This window comes from Balaenoptera acutorostrata, chromosome 4 (assembly GCF_949987535.1).
Source record: "Balaenoptera acutorostrata chromosome 4, mBalAcu1.1, whole genome shotgun sequence".
NCBI classification, from domain to species: domain Eukaryota; kingdom Metazoa; phylum Chordata; class Mammalia; order Artiodactyla; family Balaenopteridae; genus Balaenoptera; species Balaenoptera acutorostrata.
Window position 1 is genome coordinate 95,977,129 of NC_080067.1, and position 21,252 is coordinate 95,998,380.

At 37.9% G+C, this 21,252-nt stretch overlaps 1 protein-coding gene across 1 annotated transcript; it reads right to left on the minus strand.

The window, feature by feature from the left end:
* Positions 1-934: 934 nt before the first annotated feature.
* Positions 935-21,110, minus strand: HHLA2 (HHLA2 member of B7 family). The gene is made up of 6 exons (XM_057544939.1): positions 21,047-21,110; positions 19,128-19,463; positions 17,858-18,124; positions 10,228-10,545; positions 7,505-7,624; positions 935-1,164 (listed from the first exon to the last, which is right to left on the minus strand). Exons 1-6 carry the CDS (start codon positions 21,108-21,110, stop codon positions 935-937), a joined length of 1,335 nt encoding a protein of 444 aa, XP_057400922.1.
* Between the last annotated feature and the right edge of the window lie 142 nt (positions 21,111-21,252).

Here is a 21,252-nt window from a genome sequence, read left to right on the forward strand (position 1 = left end):
AAGTGATAGAGTGACAGAGAGCACTAAACTGTGGGCTTGGCAGGGTCATGGTCTTAGTCTGTTCAGGCTGCCATAACAGAATACCAGAGACTGAATGGCTTACAAACTACAAACATTTCTCACGGTTCTGGAGGCTGGGAAGTCCAAGGTCATGGTGCTGGCAGATTTGGTATCTGGTGAGGGCCACTTCCTTGTAGACAGCCCTCTTCCCACTGTAACCTCCCATGGTAGAAAGAGAAGGAAGAAGCTCTCTGGGGTCTTTTTTTGCATAAGGGCATTAATCCCAGTCACGAGGACTCAACCCTCATGACCTAATCACTTCCCAAAGGCCCCATCTCCTACTACCATCACCATGGGGGTTAGGATTTCAACCTATGAATTTTGTGGGCGGGGACACAAACTTCATACTGTGGCAGGTAGGGTAGCCTCAGCTTCCTCATTGAGATTGTTCCCAGAAACACAGTTTTAAAGTGCGATCTGGCTTTAGGAGGAGAGAATTAGAGGAGGTTGGATACCCTCCACAGAATGCCTACAGAGCACTTAGCACAGGCACCGTCATTTCAGTTTTAAAAACATGGTACATGCTTGGTCTTTCTTATTTATTATAAATGAATTACTAATAACCCTGCAAGATAAGCAGGTAGGGCAGCCAATAATAAATACTACCTTATGGGAGGGCGAAGGATCTTTTTTGAAGAAGAGACTAAAAGTTGTTTATATTGAATATATTTGGATCCAGATATGAGAAATATGAGACGTTTGCAGACTCCAGAAATTTCTTATCGATGAGCAAATAGTTGTCTCAGGGATAAGGCCTATATGGAGAGGTCCAATTAAGTTGTTTGAACTCTGGCCTCAGTTTGAGAAGTGTTATGGCCTCAGATTGGGGTCTTCTGTGCAGAAGCTGCCCAGCAACCCCATGTAATAGATTTGTTTAGGGAAATACTTCACACGTGCGGCAATTGCACTCAGCTGCAGGAGGTCGAAGGGCCTCGGAAACAGATGTAATGCATTCGACTTTGTCACGATTATTTCCAACAAAGAATAAAATGAGTGAAGCAGAAATTGCTTCTGAGAGGCCAGAGATGAATAGGAAAATCGTCCTTGGCAGTGCAATGACTAACTGTTTTCCATTCACAGGAGGAGAGCCTGAAATTCCTTCAACTGTCATAAACCAAAGGAAAAGGTTTTCTGATAGAACTGTGCATCAGGTCTGTGGAGCAAATTGGTGATGTGGCTAGTCTCTCCCTCATGGGGTCTTCTATAGAGGGCGCTGCCTTCACTGGCAATGCAAGGCGAGCAGAAAATTGAGTGACCGAGCACACCCTTGCGGTGAATTACCGGTGTCTGCTTTCTGTCATGCAGATAATTGCCTCAATTCCCTGCCTCCTTTTGAAGCTAATGAAGAGTTGGCTAAGCCCTGCTTTCATCTGGAAAGCACTGGGTTTCGTTCTTGGTATGCGTTGCACTAACGAAAGTCACAGGAATCTCACAGAACACACTGATATTCTGTTTTTCAGGTTCATGAAGAATGACCAGTCCTTGTTTATAAAGGACAGAGGCTGGAGAAGAGTACAAGGAGGTACTGTTTTATGGCCAGAAACTTAAGTTGCATTTGAAACATACACTTAATTTTTTTACTGAAGTATAGTTGATTTACAATGTTATATTAGTTTCAGGTGTACAACATAGTGATTCGACATTTGATTCATTTAAAGTTATTATAAAATGTTGGTTATATTCCTTGTGCTGTACATTGCATCCTTGTGTCTCACTTATTTTATACCTAGTAGTTTGTACCTCTTAATCCCCTTCCCCTCCCTCTACTCCCACTGCTGGTGACCACTAGTTTGTTCTCTGTATCTATAAGTCTCTGTTTTGATATATCCACTCATTTGTGAAACAGACATTTTAAAAAACATGTTTATGCTGTGTCAAAAGTAGTTTAAACAAGATGATCAGAAAATGAAATAATAAAAGGGAATATTGTTGCTTCCAAGTGTAGTGAGGATTTTTTCGATCCTCAGAGGCAAGTAAACATTTCACATGAAACATTAAATAGATGCAAGAATCTTTTAAATTCTGATGTTAAAAAAATACTTTGTCCATATTGCTTCTTAATGAGTAATATTCACAGAAGACATGAGCTATGTTATGGTCCACGGGGACTAGGGCCTATTGGTAAGCGGTTATTACTGAAGTTAGTGAACTCTGCTGGCCTTCTTTCTACATCCGTGAGTCTATATTTTTAGCCACTAATGGTGGGAGACAACAGGCTTTTCTTAGCATTCTATAGTGATTTACATATAGTCATAGTCAGGCATTTTGCACTCATAGGTAAAACCCTCCTGCTGGACAACCATGTAGGCCACATACTTGTGCAATACCGAAGCAACACCCCACACAAGATGTTCAGATCAGTGATAGCTGGTATGCTGTCTTTGTATTGTACCAATTTGGCTAAGCTGGAGGTACATTTCCTGTGTGGTTCTGGATTAAAGTTGGTCACAAGAGAATTTGATTTGAGAGGAAGAAGTGAAGGAACAGCTGGGTTCTTCCTGTGCTCATAAGGGCAATGTATAGCCCCAGGCCCACTGGTGATAGCTGGCAAATATTACTCCAGGCTGAAAAGGTGAGCTAGCTGGGATGGGCCACAGCTCCGTGGACCTGCAGCTCTCTGAGCTCCTGTCAGAATCCTCGCCCGGCAGCTGTGCAGCTCCATGGCAATGGGCGCCAGCTTATCTTACAGGTCACTCACAGTGTTGACTTTGGAGGCCCTGAGAGACCGCATGGGGTCCAGTTTGTTCTTATAAATTCCAGTCCATCCTCAGTCCGTGTCCAGCTGTCCTTCCTGACCGCTGGCACAACTGACCGGCAGCGACCTCAGGCCCAGCACCAGATGCAGAGGCGACGGCCTGGTACAGACTTCTTCACCAGTGCCCACAGTTGTATAATGATGTTGAATCTCTATAATAAATCCTTATTCTGTCGTTCTCAGCAGTCTGCCTCTCTGATCCAACCTGCTTCACACAGGTGGCTCTAAGATTAATTCAGGGACTCAGCGGCGTTGAAGGACACAGAATCTTTCTTGTCCGCCATCCTCAATGTGTCGGCTTTGGTCTTGAAATTTATCACCCTCATCATCGTAAGTAGACTAGAGCAATTCTGAGCACTTTCTCCTCACCAAGTGTCTTACATCCTTTTCTAAAGTTTTTCTTTAAGCGTCCTTAATACTTTACCGTTTATGATGAACACTGGTCACAACATTGTAGCAAATACCTGAAGTCAACAGAACTATGTGCAAACTAGGAGATTGTGAAAGAAGTCCAGCTGATAAAGAAAATTGGACCAGGTATTATTAATACACAATTGAGGATTTGTTTTCTCCTGTAAACTATACGGTTAAAAACTTGACTAAGTTAACAAAAGTCCTGGTTAGGCTTTCTTTCTTATATATTGATGATAAAATTGAGAACAGATCATCCAGTCAGCTGAATTATCCATTCCCTCCTTGCATAAAAATTTATATGAAAATCTAAATTTATTAGAAATCTGATTAACAATATGACAACTGAGCCAAAAGAGTAAATCAAATTATCTTCATAACTAGGGTCACTCGTCTATGCAAACCCTGGTGTTGAAAGGTACAACCCAACCCCAGAGATGTCAATTCTTGAGTTGATAGGGCCCTTTGCACCCTGGGTAGTCTTAGAGATACTGACATTCTTACTCTTTGGGGTCCCTAAGACTCACCATACTAAATCTAGTTGATTAAACTGATATTAACCATTCATATAAAACTGGAGTACAATACTTTTAGCAAATCCATTGCCTTGTTTTCTAGGCTCTGGTTTTTCACCTTTTCACTAAAGTGACTTCTGCTTCTACCACTCACCCATCATTAGTTAATCAGATTTTGAATCATCTCTTAGTGGTTCATTTCTTCTGAGTTCTTGGCGGAAACCTCACTGTAGCCTCCTGGGCTGATTGCAGAAGGAATGTAAATGAATGAGATAGATAGTTCTTTTCCAAGCTGAACTGGAACCCTTGGTATCCAGGCATTTATAATCTTGATGCATGTAGGGGGTCAATGAATGATTCTTAGGTCGTGAGAAAGAACGTAATTATTCTCTTTCCAGTATCACAAGTCTTTGCAATGGTAGAATTGTCAGGTCATGACAAGCCATTGCTGGAAGCTCAGTGAAGAAAGGGGAGGTGAGATCACTGGATATTAAGGATGTTTGTGCTGTGTTTTCAACTCCTGTCTTCACTTCCTTTAATGAATGAATATTCTGAAAGAGCCTAGAACCAAGAAAAATGGACTCAAAATCACTGTTGTTCATGTCAGAATAACCATTTTTATGTTAAGTATTTAATGCTGGTAGCGTTTTGTTTTGTTTTTTGGGAGGAGGGAGCTTTAAGCTACTGTTTGCATCTGTAATCAGAGATCCATGAGACAGTTATAAAATAAGTAGTTATGAAGTCTGGGTCTTATCAGTCAATTTTAATTTTCCTGCTAGATGTTCCTGAGATTTTAACAAGTAGAAAAACAAGTTTACCCCACTCTTTACTGTTATTTATTCTGATTAATGGAACTCATAAATAATAAAAGGTGTGCAGCAAAAAGGAAGTATGCAATCAAGCTATAATTCGTAAGTGAATTATAAGTTCTGAAGGAACCTAGAAGTGGCTGGAAAAGTGTAGAAGGTCAGCAGTCTGAGTCCGGGCAGAAATTATAGTCTGCTTTTCTCTTCTTTATCTGTATTGCCTTCCACTCCTATGCAATCCCATGTTTCCATCAGAATAATAAGTATATTGGTGCATAGTGCCATTTGAAATCATCTTTACAAATAACAGTTGGAGATGATAAGAGCAAGCACTTATTTAAGCAAGTAGAGCATGTTTAATTACAGTGGGAAAAGCCTAAGTGTATTTTTTTTCCCATTCTATTATCCTGCAATCTCTCCTGCCTTTTTTTCTGTGTAAAAGTCCTGCATGATGATGTGTGAATCAGCCAAAACTTCAATTATCTTTTAGAGTAGCATCCTTATACTATAAATAGTTTGATAAAGGAAATGCCTTACCATGTTTTCTTCTGCAGTACCGGCATGGCTAGATTTCTGATCAGTAGATGGTTGCCCTTCTACAAGAAAAAACAGAACTTAGAAAAACATGTCTCCGCAAACACCCAAATTCTCCCTTATTCCCTCCTCAGTATAATTATTAGAAGCACGTTAGTTACTCCCCTCTTCAAATCTTTTTTCCAACAAACAAACAGCATTAAAAATGCATTTAATGTACAAATACCTCATCAGAAACAGACAGCAGTAAATTCTTATGGCTGATTCAAGTCCTCCAAAGCAGGGATAAAGGCAATTCAACCAGGCCAGCAATTCCTGGCTCTTTAAGATTGTTGGCCTGATTCCTACCAAATATAAACAATGGAAAATAGCCAAGGTGGTGATGGATAGGAAAAAGAGACATAATGTCATTTCTCAAGGAAGGCCTTCCTTCTGGGTCTTGCTAAAATCTAGGATCATTTATACTAAGGGCATTTTAAAACAGAGTGATAGAAAAGGGACTTTAAAAAGAAAACATACAAGCCATAGTCATATGAAACAACAACCTGGGAACTGGAGGTGTTGTGACTTTTAGTTTAACAGCATGAAATATATTTTCAGCCCACCTAACTACAGAACTGTGGAACTTCTTTTTATTTTAAGTGGTCAATACCCTAACATGGTTTTTGCTGGTATCTCCTGACTGCTCCTCCAGAATCAGAATCCATCCTGCTCTCTGCCACGGGAAGCTGACCTGGATGGGTTCTACCTGCAGGGCTTCTCTTCCCTCTGGTTTCCAGTTGGGGTGGAGATCAAAGGGAGGGAAGGGCAAAATCAGGTACTTATTCTAGCTCCTTCCCTATAGTCTAGCTGTGTCCTCTGAGTGAAGGTCGCCCTCCTTACAACACAGCTTGTTCCATGACTCTCCTTGCAGGTTTTGGGCACCGCTCTTTCTCCTTGTCCCTTCAAGTTCAGGTTTTCTAGCAAAGTTCTGGGGGAATGCACTGTCTTCTGTGCTCCCCTTTGTCCAATTTTGAGTGTGCCAGGTACTTTGTGTTGGAACTTCACTTGTGCACACTTCCAATATAGAAACTAAACCATCATTCTTGAGCAGTATGTAGTGCCCCCTCTCCTATAATTTGAACCTAATCTAATCACAAGTATCATTATATTAGGGTTTGCATGTGGGGGACAAACTAGACTACCTGCAACCTCCCATCTTTTTCTACTTCTGGCAGCTAAGAGACAGGAGCAACAAGTAAGGGGACTGACCTATTAGTATAAACAATCACAGGGCTACAACTCGTGAAATCCTCACTCACTATCACCCTTAAAATCCTACCTTCAATAATGGTGTCTGCTATATCAAATAACCCTAACTTCAGCAGGGACAATAGGCAAATATCAATCAAAAGAAGGGACATGCGATCTATTTCAACCTCCCAGGACACTCAGAGCTTTCTCGGAGAGATTATGAAAGAAGGGAGAGCTTCTTGAGGCCTAGATCTACCTCTGCCACTGGTTAGCTGGGTCATCTTAGGTGGTGCATATAAGAGTCTGTTTCACATACCTACTTAGCATTTGTGTTAACTTTCTGGATTCTAGTTTTCTGATCTGTAAAATGTGGAAATAAGTAAATCCAAGCTTTTCATAGATCTAATTCTGTTGATAAAAGCAAAGTCTTTTAAGAAGTCCTGTGACCATGGAATCTTAATGTATCATGTTAAATTACTACAAGTAATTAAATTGCTGTAAGTAACACAGGTTTCTAGCAGAAAATTTAGAAAAAGTTTTTTTTTTAAACTTAACAGGGGTTAAAATAAAATAGCCCATCAAGGACAATGCTGTTTTGAGCAGTAGCAACTATAGGGGAAGCTCAAAGAAAGAGAAAACAGAGCCCAGGGACTTAAGGAAGTCCAGACATAATAGAAGTACCTGGGCAGATGTGTGGTGGAGAGATGTGTAGTACCTCTCTACAAAGGCAAAGAACGTTTTGGCTTCTTTCCAGCTATTTTTCAATGCAAGATAATTCAGATCATTCTGTGTATTATTTTACTGCCAGATCTAAATTTTCTCTCTTTAGTAGAAAAAAGACAAATAAAACAACGTAAATAACACGTGACTTTCAATTCACTTAATCAATTTCCTGTTATTTATTAAAATATTCAATGAAAAACTGGCAGTGTGATTCAATGGATGTGCTTGTATATAGCTTGCTGTGTCTCTGACCATTTAACTCAGGATAATTTCCTAGAAGTAAATAGTTAGGTGGAAACGTGGGCATCTTTTAAAGAATTTTTGAAAAAGTTTAAAAACAACTCTGCAGAAAATTCAGATCTATTTACATGCCTAGCAGCAGTGTAGGTGTGCAGCTGCAGGTGTATCTTTGATAAACCTCTACCTGAACACCCAGGCACAAGACCAAATCCTCCAAGAGATATTACCTGTGCAGAAACAGATGCATCTTCTTGATTTAACGGCTAGAGTTACCCCTGAAAGCAACAAAACTGCGACTACCACCAATGTTGAAACAATTATTCCGACAACTGTTCCTTGACTTGCTTCTAAATAAAACAAACAAAAAATCTATAAGCTGGAAGAAAAGTTACCAGAAAATAAAAGAAAACGTATAGATGGGTGAGTAGAGTATCTTTACTAATTTTATAACTAGCTATTTCTGCATTCTGGATGGGAGACAGATTTCATATTAGTGAAAAGACTCTTCCTAGTGAAAAGACCCGTTAAAGATATGAACAACAGCCCTGTCTGGACCAGAGTTTTTCATGAGCATAAATAATACCTCCCAACTTCAATGTGTCTATTGTGGGAAACCTGCCAAAGCTGTGATATTAACCAATTTAGGGCCTAGTGGGGATGAGAGTCAGGAGAGAAAAAGTCTGAAAACTTGAGAGACAATGAGTCTTCTATGTATTTTAAGTCTTTATTGTTTTTTATTGTAATAAGATAATCAACACACTTTTACAAAGGAATAATTATGACTACAAACTAACCTTAGCCTAGCGTATTCCTTGGGGGATGAAGGGAGGTTTCAGTGTACCCTTGGCTTGGAGAAGGCAGGTTCCTAGAGGAATAGAGATGAGCAGTGCAGAGGGGATGAGAAGAGTTGAGTAGGAGCCATGATCTTGAGTAAAAGGTGACAGGTGACCACCAGGATAACCAATAGTGCTTGGAGCTCCTCAGGAATAACTGGAGGAGCCAGAACTCTTTTCAGCATCTTGGTTGGAACTAGCATTGTTATAATTAGTATTAAAGGAAGTGGGGAACTCAGAAGCCAGAAACTTGGAGACCTTGAGTAACCAAAGTCAGAACCAGCTAATCTTACAATCCATGTTCTACCAAAGAGTAAGGAGCAAGCATTAGAGAACAGAGGTCAAATTCAGGGGGGAAGATAATTATGGCTTTTCTTTAAAATGAACAGCTCTGTATAACGGATGTCAATTTTTATGAATATACTTTTACTTAATGTTTTACAACCAATAAAACAATCTCTCCACATATTTGTCATCCTGAAATTCTATACCCATGTAGAGAAGGAGTAATTAAGTAGAAATGTTGACTTCCTAAAGTGTTTTCATAGGCATATTTTTCCTCCTGAAGAAAATTCTGCAATGTATAGCTTCTTACTTTATCCATGACTCTCAGTTCCCCCATCTGTAAAGGGATTTGTCCAAGATCACATATTGATTCAGCAGCAAAATTTAGCAAGAATTATTTAATTTCATTCAATTCAGTGCAACCTTTCTAGAGAAGATCCAGACTCTAGGAATCATAAGCCCCACTATCTGGGCCTCCTTTTCAAATACTGCAGTATTTCCTGGGCAAGGCAGCAAGCAGAAAATTGCAATTCAGTACAGAACACCAAGTTTCCTTGAAAGAGTGTTTGTCCTGTTCCCTGCCCTGATGGGGTAGTTCCTGCTATAGACCTCTTTCTGGGGGGAAGTACGGGCAAACCCTCTTGTAGTCTCAACTGACCAGTATTTTACTTCAGAATGAGAGGTTCTGAAAAGCTCTTCTTTGACAGAGATGGAATGGTCATGATGCTTCACTTTGTGTAAACTGAAAATTAGACCTCTAATTAGAAAGATGGGCCAGATGTGGTCTTCAGATTGTTTCTTCCTGATTATTTTTCTAAACTCCAAAATGAATCCAACATTTAAGAAAATAGAATTAAAGTTTAACTGTATTTTACATAAAAGTGACAATCCTATTTTGGGGAAAAATAGGAGTTTCATCTGCATCTCAGTTTTCAGTACCCTCAAAGTAGCAACTCTACAAAGGGAGTGTTATCACTCAGTGTCTTGAAGTTTCTATCTATTTGAAGTTGTCCTTGACCCAAGGACAACTCTGTATTCTTATCTCCAAAACGCCCTACATAGAATCTCCAAACCTTCAAATCTGTTATTTCTCCTAATTTTCATAACTAGAATGATAAAAATATTTCTAAAACATATGTTCCACTGACTCATATTTTAATAAAGAATAGAAAGAGAAGCGCCATGGTCTCCCACGATGTCAAGTTGATCACTTAAGGGTAAGGGTGATCAGCCCACCTTGAAAGTCAACTTCATGAGTACACATTCCATGACTCTATGGATACTGGACTAGAAATATTTTAATTAATGAGTTTTACCAGTTAGCTACCAATAGAGGTTAAAAAAAAAAAAAAGCCAAATCAGGCATACATGTAATGTTTCAAATGTCCTTTGATAACTGTTTTCACCAGATTCACAGACCATGCTTCCCCAGCATCCAGCAGAGTCCAAATTCTAACTTTCTGCTGTGCCTACACAGCCTCAACTCTCCAAACCCAGACCCTGAGGCACAGATGAGGCACAGTGGTAAGCAAGAACTGAAGATGCTCAGCCCACAGAGTAACAAAACATACAGGTTCCCTCTTCATTTCTGAAGCCCTGAAACCCTAAAAAGAAAATCTTCTGGGAGTAATTTCTTCTTTTTTTTTTTTATGCAAGACTTGCCTGTGGTTGAAGGAAGGAGATTGTCTTGACTGGAAGTATCCCTGTAGACAGTATTTTCAGAAATTCTATTCAAAGGTATTCTTGAAATGGCAACCTAATTTTCCTGTTTGATGTTCACAATCTCTAATGCTGTACCCGAAAACCATTATCCAACCCTACTTGTAACTTACCTACATGCAGTGTTTGGATGGTGAGTAAAGTATACTTGCTTGAAGAAATATTGCACAAGTATTCCCCACTGTCTGAAAGACGAAGATCCTTCAGAGTCAGAGAGAAGTCATGCAGGTTTATCGGCTCTTTGTTCCGTGAAAGTAGGGCTTCATTGATAATTGTTTCTTGTGAGGAGTTCAGAAAGGAAGCCAGGACCAAAGAATTCCCACTGTCCACTCTGGACCAAATGACTATGAAATCTTGATTTGGTAGGAAAAAACTGTTTTCAGGTTTACACGAGAGTGAAACGTTTTCACTTTGCATTTTACGAAGGCCATCTAACAACAGAATAGAAAAGTAAAGATTAATGAAAACAAAATTTTCAAATGAATTTTCTAAGTTACACTTAGAAATATCTTTGAAAATACCTTTTGGAAAGCAATGAGATATTTGTGCTGTGGAGTTTATTAAAAGCTTTACTACCACTATTTCAAAGTCTCCCACCAAGGTTAAGCTTAGGCTTCAGGAGGCCTAAGCCTGGGCCAGCTAGGGAGGTGACACACCTGGTTTTTAACTCCTACAGCCTGACGGTGATCACTCAAGAATGTTGCTATGGTTATCAGCCTTTTAAACTCAGTGATCTTCTTCTGCTGACCTTGAGTGCTGGAGTTACGTCCTTGTCACTATCTACATCGTGGCAGTCTCTGCTACTTTCATGGCCTCAACCACTTCTTAATCTCTCTTTCAAGACAGAGTCTCTTTTCTTGCACATAAGAAGTGTATTTCTAACTGTGCAGGTAATTCCTCACTGGCCCGAACTCTTAGAACAGGGACTCTGCTGGGTATTCTTAGCTTGCCCCTCCAGAGCTAACTCCATCTTGTCCTTCCTATTCTCTGGTTCTGTCAGCTGACCTCTATGGACTACCATGAATTGTTCTCCCTGGTTCTAGACATACCTACTTTGCAGTCCACCTGCGAGAGAGTGATGCCAAAGCAAGCCATCTAAAATGCCACTTCCAGTCGCTCCAATGTTTCATATCCTTCTTCGGCTCCATACTACCTCCAGGGCTAGCTCAAGCTCTTTAGCAAGATGAAGGCATTTGATCTGGTTTTTGCCTTCTACTCTAGGCTTATCTTTTGATACTTCAGTTTAACCCTCAACCATTTATATTTCCACAAATTCAAGCAATATTTACTCCTCTGTGCTTTTGCATGTAGTATGTTTTTTGCCTGGAATGCCCATGTTCTCCTGGAATTTCCTACTGCTCTTTTAAAATTCTGCCCTTATGCAACTTCCTTAAGCATATATTCTGTAAAAACCTGATCCATACCCAACCACAGTGAACAGAATTACTCACTCTCTTTGTATGCTACGTTCCTGGTTTAGTTTTATTTTTACATGTTTGTACTAGATGCCGTGGATCCAGAAGTAAGAGTCCACAGCATCTAGTACACATCTGGTTCTTAAGTTCACAGTCTGAGAGTGACAAAGCTTGGCACATAATAGATCCTCAACAAGACAAAATAGCGTTGAGCCTAAGGAACTGTTGGAACTCCAGGATACTCATTTCTGAATAAACATGAGAAATTATGATTTTCCATAGAAAATATTTGCAATTTAATATTTTCATCCCTTTCCCATGTTTCCATTGCTGCCTGGCTGATGAACAGAGAACACTGGCTGCTCACACTATTGACATCATATAAAGGTAGTGAATAATTCATATTTTTAGTGTCTTCTTGGTGAATATTTTGAGAATTTGAAACTCAGGGATGGAGGCAGGACCAAGATGGCAGAGTAGGAGGACCCCAAGCTCACCTCCTCCCACAGACACACTAAAACTACAACTACATGTAGAACAACTCTCTCTGAGAATGACCTGAAGACCAGCAGAATGGCCCATCTATCACTAAGGATATAAAGAAAAAAATACACCAAGGTGAATAGGAGGGGAAGAGAAGTGATCTAGTCAGGACCCACACCCATGAGGGAGACCCTGCACTGCTCCAGCCCAACCCCTGTCAAGGCAGTAGTCCTCACATGCCCCAGGAAAAGCCCTGGCCTGTGCCAGGCTCCAGCTCTAGCCCCCCTGGCTCCAGCCTGCGCCTACCAAGGCTGCACCCCCAGCATGCCCCAGAAGAAGCCCTGGCCTGTGATTGGTGCAGCTCTAGTCCCCACCCCTCATCAAGGCAGCAGCCCCCAACACACCTGAGGAGAAGCCCCAGTCCATACCAGGCTCCAACTCTAGCCCACCCCAACCCCCAGCTCCAGCCCGTGCCAGTAATAGCCCTGGTGTGCCCCAGAAAAAGCCCCTCTCCATGCTTGCTTCATATCCAGCTCTCCCACCAAAGCCACTGGGCACACAGAGACTGCATAGGGAGACTCTCACACAAGGACATACCTTCAAGACTGAGATAGGTAATTGTCTTGCCTAACTTTATAAACAAACAGAGAGTTGAACAAATTGAAAAGACAGAGAAATATGTTCCAAATGAAAGAACTACCCTAATGAAATGGAGAGAAGTAGTTTACCTGATAAAGAGTTCAAAGCAATGGTCATTAAAATGCTCACCAAACTCAATAAAAGAACAGAGGAACACAGTGAGAACTTCAACAAAGAATTAGAAAATATAAAAAAGAGCTGAAGAATACAATAACTGAAATGAAAATTAGAGGGAATCAAGAGCAGATTAGGTAATACAGAAGAATGTATAAGTGACCTGGAAGATAGAATAGTGGAAACCACCCAACCAGAACAACAAAAAAGAAAAAATACATTTTTAAAATGAGGATAGTTTAAGGGGACCTCTGGGACAACATCAAGCATACTAACATTCATATTATAGGTGCCCCAGAAGGAGAAGAGAGAGAGAAATGGGTAGAAAACATATTTGATGAAATAATGGCTAAAAATTTCCCTAATCTGAAGAAGGAAACAGATATTCAGGTCCAGGAATCTCAAAGAGTCCCAAACAAGATGAACCCAAAGAGATCCACAACAACATATCATAATCAAAATGGCAAAAGTTAAAGACAAAAAAATTTTCAAGGCAGCAAGAGAAAAACAAAGAGTCACATAAAAGGGAACCCTTATAAGACCATCAGCTAATGTTTCAGCAGAAACTTTGCAGGCTAGAAGGGAGTGGTATGATATATTTAAAATGCTGAAAGGGGAAAAACCCTACAACCTAGGTTACTCTACCAAGGAAGGTTATCATTCAGAATTGAAGAAGAAATAGTTTCCCAGATAAGCAAATGATCTTAAATGGCACATTAGACTAAATGGACTTAATAGATAACTAGAAACCATTCCATACAAAAAAACATCAGAATGTACATTCTTTTCAACTGCACATGGAACATTCTCCAGGATAGGTCACAATGCTAGGTTATAAAACAAGTCTCAATAAATTTAAGAAGATTGAAATCATATCAAGCATCTTTTCTGACTACAATAGTATAAAGTTAGAAATCAATTTACAGGAAGAAAACTGGAAAGAGCACAAACGTGGAGACTAAACAATATGCTACTAAAAAACAAAGTGTTGATGAAGAAATCAAAGAGGAAATCAAAAAACACCTTGAGACAAATGAAAATAGAAACACAATGTTTCAAAATCTATGGGATGCATCACAAGCAATTCTAAGAGGGAAGTATATCACGATACCAGCCCACCTCAAGAAATAAGAAAAATCTCAAATAACATATCTTTTCTAAAGGATATAGAAAAAGAAGAATGAATAAAGACCAAAGCTAGTAGAGAAATGAAATACCAAAAGTCAGAGTGAAAATAAATGAAGTAGAGACCAAAAAACAATAGAAAAGATCAATGAAACTAAGAGCTGTTTCTTTGAAAAGATAAACAAAATTGGAAAAACCTTTAGCCAGACTCATCAAGAAAAAGAGATGTGCTAAATAAATAAAATTAGAAAGAGGAGAAGTTACAACCAATATCACAGAAATACAATCATAAGGGAATACTATGAACAGTTATACACCAAAAAATAGGACAACCTGGAAGAAATGGATAAGCTCCTAGAAACGTATACTCTTCCAGGACTAATTCAGGAGGAAATAGAAAAGCTGAACAGACTGATTTCTAGTAATGAAACTGAATCAATATTTTAAAAATTCCAACAAACAAAAGTCCAGGACAAGATAGCTTCACAGGAGAATTCTACCAAATATTTAAAGAAGAGTTAATACCTATCCTTCTCAAACTATTCCAAAAAATTGAGGAGGAGAGAACACTTCCAAACACATTCTACAATGCCACATTACCCTGATACCAAACCAATCAAAGACACTACAAGAAATGAAAATTACTGGCCAATATCCCCAAAGAACATAGATTCAAAAATCCTCAACAAAATATTGTAAGCCAAATTAATTCAACAACACATTAAAAGGATCATATGTTATGATCAAGTATAATTTTTCCCAGGGATGCAAGGATGTTTTAATATCCATCAATCAATCAATCTGATATACCACATTAATAAAGCAAAGGATAAAAATCACATAATCATCTCAAAAGATGCAGAAAAAGCATTTGACAAAATTCAACAACCACTTGTGATAAAAACTCTCAACAAAGTTGGTTTGGAGAGAACATACATTCACATAAAAAGGCCATATATAACAAACCCACAGGTAACATCATACTCAAGGGTGAAAAGCTGAAAGCTTTTCCTCTAAGATCAGGAACAAGACAAGGATGCCACTCTTGCCACTTTTATTTAACATAGTATTGGAAATCCTAGCTACAGCAATCAGACAAGAAAAAAAAAAATAAAAGGCAACCCAAATTAGAAGAAAAGAATTAAAATTGTTGCTATTTGCAGATGACGGGATACCATACATAAAAAACCATAAAATCTCCACCAAAAAACTATTAGAATTAATAAACAAATTCAATAAATTTGCAGGATACAGAGTCAATGTACAAAAAATCAGTTGTGTTTCTGTACATTAATAAAAAACTATCAGAAAGAGAAATTAAGAAAACAGTCTTATTTATAATTAAATAAAAAAGAATAAAATATGTAGGAATAAATCTAACCAAGGACATGAAAGACCTGTACTTTGAAAACTGTAAGACGCTGATGAAAGAAATTGAAAACAATACAAATAAATGGAAAGCTATTCTGTGTTCATGGATTGGAAAAAATTAACATTGTTAAAATGTCCATACTATCCAAAGCAATCTACAGATCCAATGCAACCTCTATCAAAATACCCATGGCATTTTTCACAGAACTAGAACAAATAATTCTAAAATTTGTGTGGAAACACAAAAGATGCCAAATAGCCAAAAAATTCTTGAGAAAGAACAAAGCTAGAGTTGTCATGCTCCCTGACTTCAAACTACACTACAAAGCTATAGTAATCAAAATAGTATGGTACTGGCACAAAGATCAGACACATAGATCACTGGAACCGAATAGAGCACCCAGAAATAAACCCATGCACTTATGGTCAATTAATCTACAACAAAGGAGGCAAAAATATACAGTGGAAAAAAGACAGTCTCTTTAATAAGTGGTGTTGTGAAAACTAGACAGCTACATGTAAAAGAATAAAACTAGAATATTTTCTCATACCATATACAAAAATAAACTCACAACAGATTAAAGACTTAAATGTAAGAACTGAAATCATAAAATTCCTGGAAGAAAATATAGGTAGTGTGCTCTTTGATATAAGTCTTAACAATACTTTTTTGATCTGTCTCCTCAGGCAAGGGCAACAGAAGCAAAAATAAACAAATGAGACCTAATCAAATTTTAAAACTTTTACACAGGGAAGGAACCCATCAGTAAAACTGAAAGGTGACCTACTGAAAGGTAGAAGATATTTGCAAATGATATACCTGGTAAGGGTTTAATATCCAAAACATATAAAGAACTCATACAACTCAATATGAAACAAAAAACCGAAATGATCTGATTTTTAAAAATGGGCAGAGGCCTGAGTAGACATTTTCCCAAATAAGACATACAGATGACCAACAGGCACATGAAAAGATGTTCAACATCACTAATCATCAGGGAAATGCAAATCAATGCAACTGCAATGAGATATCACCTCACACCTGTCAGAATCACTGTTATCAAAAAGACAACAAATAACAAGTGTCGGTGAGGATGTGGAGAAAAGGGAATCCTTGTGCACTGTTGGTGGGAATTTAAATTGGTGCAATCACTATGGAAAACATGATGGAGGTTCCTCAAAAATTAAATATAGAACTACCATATGATCCAGGAATTTGACTCCTGCGTATTTATCTGAAGAAAACAAACACACTAATTCAAAAAAATATGTGCACCCCAATGTTCATAGCTCATAGCACAATTATTTACAATAGCCAAGATATGTAGGCAACCAAGTGCCCATTGACAGCTGAATGGATAAAGAAGATTTGAGTTACACACACACACACAAAGTAGAATATTACTAAGCCATAAATAAAGAATAAAATCTTGCTATAGTGACAACATGGGTGGACCTGGAGGGTATTATAATTAGTGAAATAAGTAGAGAAATAAAGACGAATGCTGTATGTTTTCACTTATATGTGGAATCTAAAAAACAAACAAACATAATAAAACAGAAACAGACTCACAGATACAGAGAACAAACTAGTGGTTACCAGAAGGGAGAGGGATGGGAAGAGAAGCGAAATAGTTAAATATGATTAAGAGATACAAATTTTCAGTTACAAAATAAATAAGTCACAGAGATGTAATGTCCAGCACAAGGAATATAGTCAATATTTTATAATAAATTTGTATGGTGTGTAATCTATAAAAATATCACTATGTTTTATACCCCAAACTAATATAATATTGTAAGTCAACTATACTTCAATAAATTTAAATATTAAAAAAAAGAAACTCAGGGGGAGAGAAGGCCAAAAAGGAAAGCTAACCTCCACTTTCCCCATATAATAGAGATTTACAGAAAAAATTTGCTTTGCTTCTAGTGAAGTATAAAACAGTATTGATAATTTTCCTCAGAGTTAGATAAATGGTGCCAAATTAATTTTTCTTCTCCTTAAACTCTTCTTAAACAGTAGCTTATAGAGACTGGTGAGAGTTTGGGTTTGTTCAAATAAATGAGAGGAAGGAGTAGAGGTGTTGATAAAGATTAATGGGCTAATACTACTTAAGAAGACTAAACATAAAGAGACTAAACAGAAGCAATACTAATTTCTGTTGGTTGAAAAACTGGCAAAAATTAGAGGTTGTGACCTGCTGGGAGACAAGCATCCTTTCCTTCTCTTCTGATCTTCTAAAGTGCAATGCAGGTAGAAAATTCTATGTAGAAGAACCATAGAGAAAAACAGTAATGTTCATGGAGGTATTTTCTGCTTTCCATTTCACAATTGTTTTCCTTCAACTCATAAACACCTTGCAAGGTAAGAATTGCTTCCATTTTACCAACGAGGAACCAGCGCTCAGAAGTAAAAATGATTGCTTGAGGTAATAGAGCCAGTAATATTAGATCTGGGACTCCAGTCCTGGTCTTCTAACTGCTGCAAATGCATTTCCTTCCTTTGTGTTCCTCTCTTAACCTGTAAATCAAACTCCATTCCCTCCCAATCTCTGACAGCACAGGTACACAGGTAAAGCCTTGTGGAGCCTACCTTTCATTGTCCATCGCCCTGTCCATGTTTGCTTCAGCAATGTGTTTTCAATAGCACATTGATAAGATGAATTTGATCCTGTAATATTTACTCTACTGTTAATATAAAAAGGACCCAAAGATCCGACTTCTTCCTTATTGTTTCCAGAGATAGGTGTATTATCCACTTTCCATGTGATAATTGGATAAGGATAAACACTTAACACATTGCATATTAAGAAGCTGTTTATGGCATTCTTTTCATACTTCATCACAGGTGTGACAAAAGCTATGTGGGAGAAAGAAGGGCACGTGAGGAACTGTCATTAGCTTCTTTTTAGCCCATCTGTGCAGAACACATTATTTTAATACCCATGAAATGAAAAGCTAAGCTTTGTGAGCAAAACTTGGCAGTTTCTGAAAGGAAAAACAGCAAAAACTCTGTAGAACCTTAAGCTATAGTCTGGTGATCTACAAGGAAAAAAGATCATGTATGGATACATAGCAACTAGCAAGCTCAATTCTCTAGAAAGAATTCTAGAAAAAAAATCTAATGGCCTCACTGAGCAGTCAAAATGTGGGTGTCAAAGCTAATAAACTAGAGCTCACACAGAAGTTTGTACTCTTTAGGTACTGACTCAGAGCCTTTTTGATTCTTTGTTTACCCATAATTCTTAGATTTCTGAGTCAAGGTCTGAAGCAGATAAATAGAACAGAGGGAGAAAGAACAAGAGCTAGATAAAACAACCCATTAGAAAATGCCCCTCCCAATAAATAAATTATTAGATAAATAAAGTTAATGCAAACAGGAGGAAAGCATATAGTATTACAATTAACTTCATTTAGAAAACAGAAAAATGTAATTTAAATCAATTCAATAATTTTAAGCTATCATATTGGCAGAATTTCTTAAGATGGGTAATATTAGGTGTTGATAAGACTTAAGGGGAAAATGTATACTCTTATGCTGCTGGTATAAGTGCCATATTAAAATTTTACTTCTGATACTTTTGTTTCAGATCATTTCCCAGTATTAAATATAAGGATGTTCATCACAACATTTTTTGTAACATAAAACACTAGAAATACCTAAATACCTACTAATGGAGGAACAGGTGCATCAATTATAGCATGTCTAGACTATGAGACACTATGCATTAAAAATAATGAGGTAGTTTGTATGTATTATTTTGGAAGGAAGCCCATAGCACATTAAATTAAGAAGAAGGCAGTACAGAAAACATGGAATGGTATCATTGTCATGTTTTGTAAAATGTTATATGTACACTTACCTCCCACTTTTAGTACCACATTGTTTATGATTTTTCCAGATGATGTCCCCACATAGCACATGTAAATTCCTTCATCCTGAAACTTTAATCTTTTGAAAGATAGGGAGGCATTCCCATTGTGAATTTCACCATGGAAGAGGGATGTCCTATTTACATATCTGGGATCTTGCTTTTCCAACTGGTCACTGTCTTTGTAGTATGAGTAAACGTAGTTACCTTGATTCTTCCAGTGAATTACAACATCGGACCCACTCTCAAATGAGCAAGGGAGAATTACATCTTCATCAAGTCTTCCAATGACTGTTTGCTCACTCATACTAACATGACTTAAGGAAGCTAAAAAGACCATATCTAAAAGCAAGAGCAGTTATGAAGAGAATTAGTGATGGGTGCTTATCAAGGGTTACATCAGGACTACCTAGAAGAACTATCCTAGTCAGCAGCCTGATCATTAACAGACCACATCATCTATCTAGAACACTTGCTAGTCTAATTACTAGAAACAAGCCATGAAGCTCTATGTTTGAGTGTCTGCAATTTCAATCGAATATCTGTTGTAGTCAATGTAACCATGAGAATTGACAACAGCATAAAGCATAGAAACTTTGTTCCATGCTTGATCAATAGTCTCATCTCTCCTCTGATCCTGGCCTGCTACAGTTGCTGGAAATTATGTATATTATATAAATTAAAGATTCCTGTTGATTTTTATTCCCTGAACACATTCATTTTTAACACCTACTATAACAATAACAAATTAGTTTATCCAGCTAGCTGGAGCCAGCAGGCCCTAAAAGAATAGAATAAACTTAACTTGGTTGGGTTAGGAAATATTTGGAGCATGTAGAAGACAATGCTGCATTAAGGGGTCTGTTGGGAATATGTAGACATTAGTTTCAAGAAAGGGTGCACAAAAGAGGAGGAGTCCAAAAGGCGAAATGAAGTGATTCATTTATTTTGGCTTTAAGACAACTCTCAGGATATACTATGAGTCCATCAAAATGTAGTTAAGGAATATTATTCTGAATATAAATGTAGAGGTCCAATCCTCCTAATATACATAAGTTTGTATATGTGTGTATATATATATAAATATATATATATATATTTATATATATTTTTTTACTGTCAACTTCAGAAGGTGATTTTAAAAAGCAAATGGACTCATCACAATCAGGTTTTTGCAAAGAAAATATACTTAACCATTTCATAATCACTGAAGGCAGTATCCAGATTTTTTAACCAATTCACAAAACATTTTAAGTAGATCATGTGCCCTATCTATGAATTCTGTGACATTTGCACTGGAAAGGACCTTATCTTACGGACAATGGACTAAACTCCTTTGACCTTGGTCAAAGCCACCCGAGATGGGATAATCGGGTGTTTGTATGGCCTTGTCACAAAGTCTTTTTCCTCTGCCCCCTCCTCTGAGGCTCTTTCCACTCTGCCATGTCCCACTTTGCCTTAGAGTGATTTAGTCTGTCTCTGTACAAAGGGCTAGAGGAATGTGGCATCAAGCTGAGAAGAAAGACATGGAAAGGTGGGAAAGAAAAGGAGTGTTTTTGTCAACCTCCCTAACTGCTCTACTAAACACCTCTAATATTTCATTGGATAATTTAAAATGCCTGCCACAGGGCCTAGCAAAGCTGATAATGCCTTTTGTCAAGTGTCAAGTAAGTACCAAGCTTACACTTAAAAAAAAAAACAAATCAACCAATCAATCAAACTTGCCTTTCTAGTGATTTTATATTTGGTAGCAGATAACAGATTAGAAAGAACCTTAGAGTAGATAGAAGAAAAGTTAGAAAAGTTGACAAGCTATGGCTACAGAGGAAACAGCCCTCTTGCCTTGTGGCTCATGTTCCTACCTAATGATACAAACAACTGACACTTGGGTGTATTATAAAGGTGCTTACCTTGAAATAGACATACAGATGGTATAAGAATGAAGAAGACAGAAAGAGCTGCCTGTGCCTTCATGTGGAGGTCATGGAAGAGGGATGTCCTATTTACATATCTGGGATCTTGCTTTTCCAACTGGCCATTCTTCATGTGGAGGTTATATTAGTTACACTATCAAAGAGAAGCAAAATATACAAGTTACAGATTTTAAGTACAAACA

What these genes read in the sequence shown, in the direction of transcription:
- HHLA2 (XM_057544939.1), bottom strand. Translation starts at nt 21,110, where the DNA reads ATGAAGGCACAGGCAGCTCTTTCTGTCTTCTTCATTCTTATACCATCT. An exon ending in ATCTGTATGTCTATTTCAAG is followed by an intron (nt 19,464 to 21,046) that starts GTAAGCACCTTT and finishes TGGTCTTTTTAG; the next exon opens with CTTCCTTAAGTCATGTTAGT. An exon ending in ATGCATCTGTTTCTGCACAG is followed by an intron (nt 1,165 to 7,504) that starts GTAATATCTCTT and finishes GGTTTATGACAG; the next exon opens with TTGAAGGAATTTCAGGCTCT.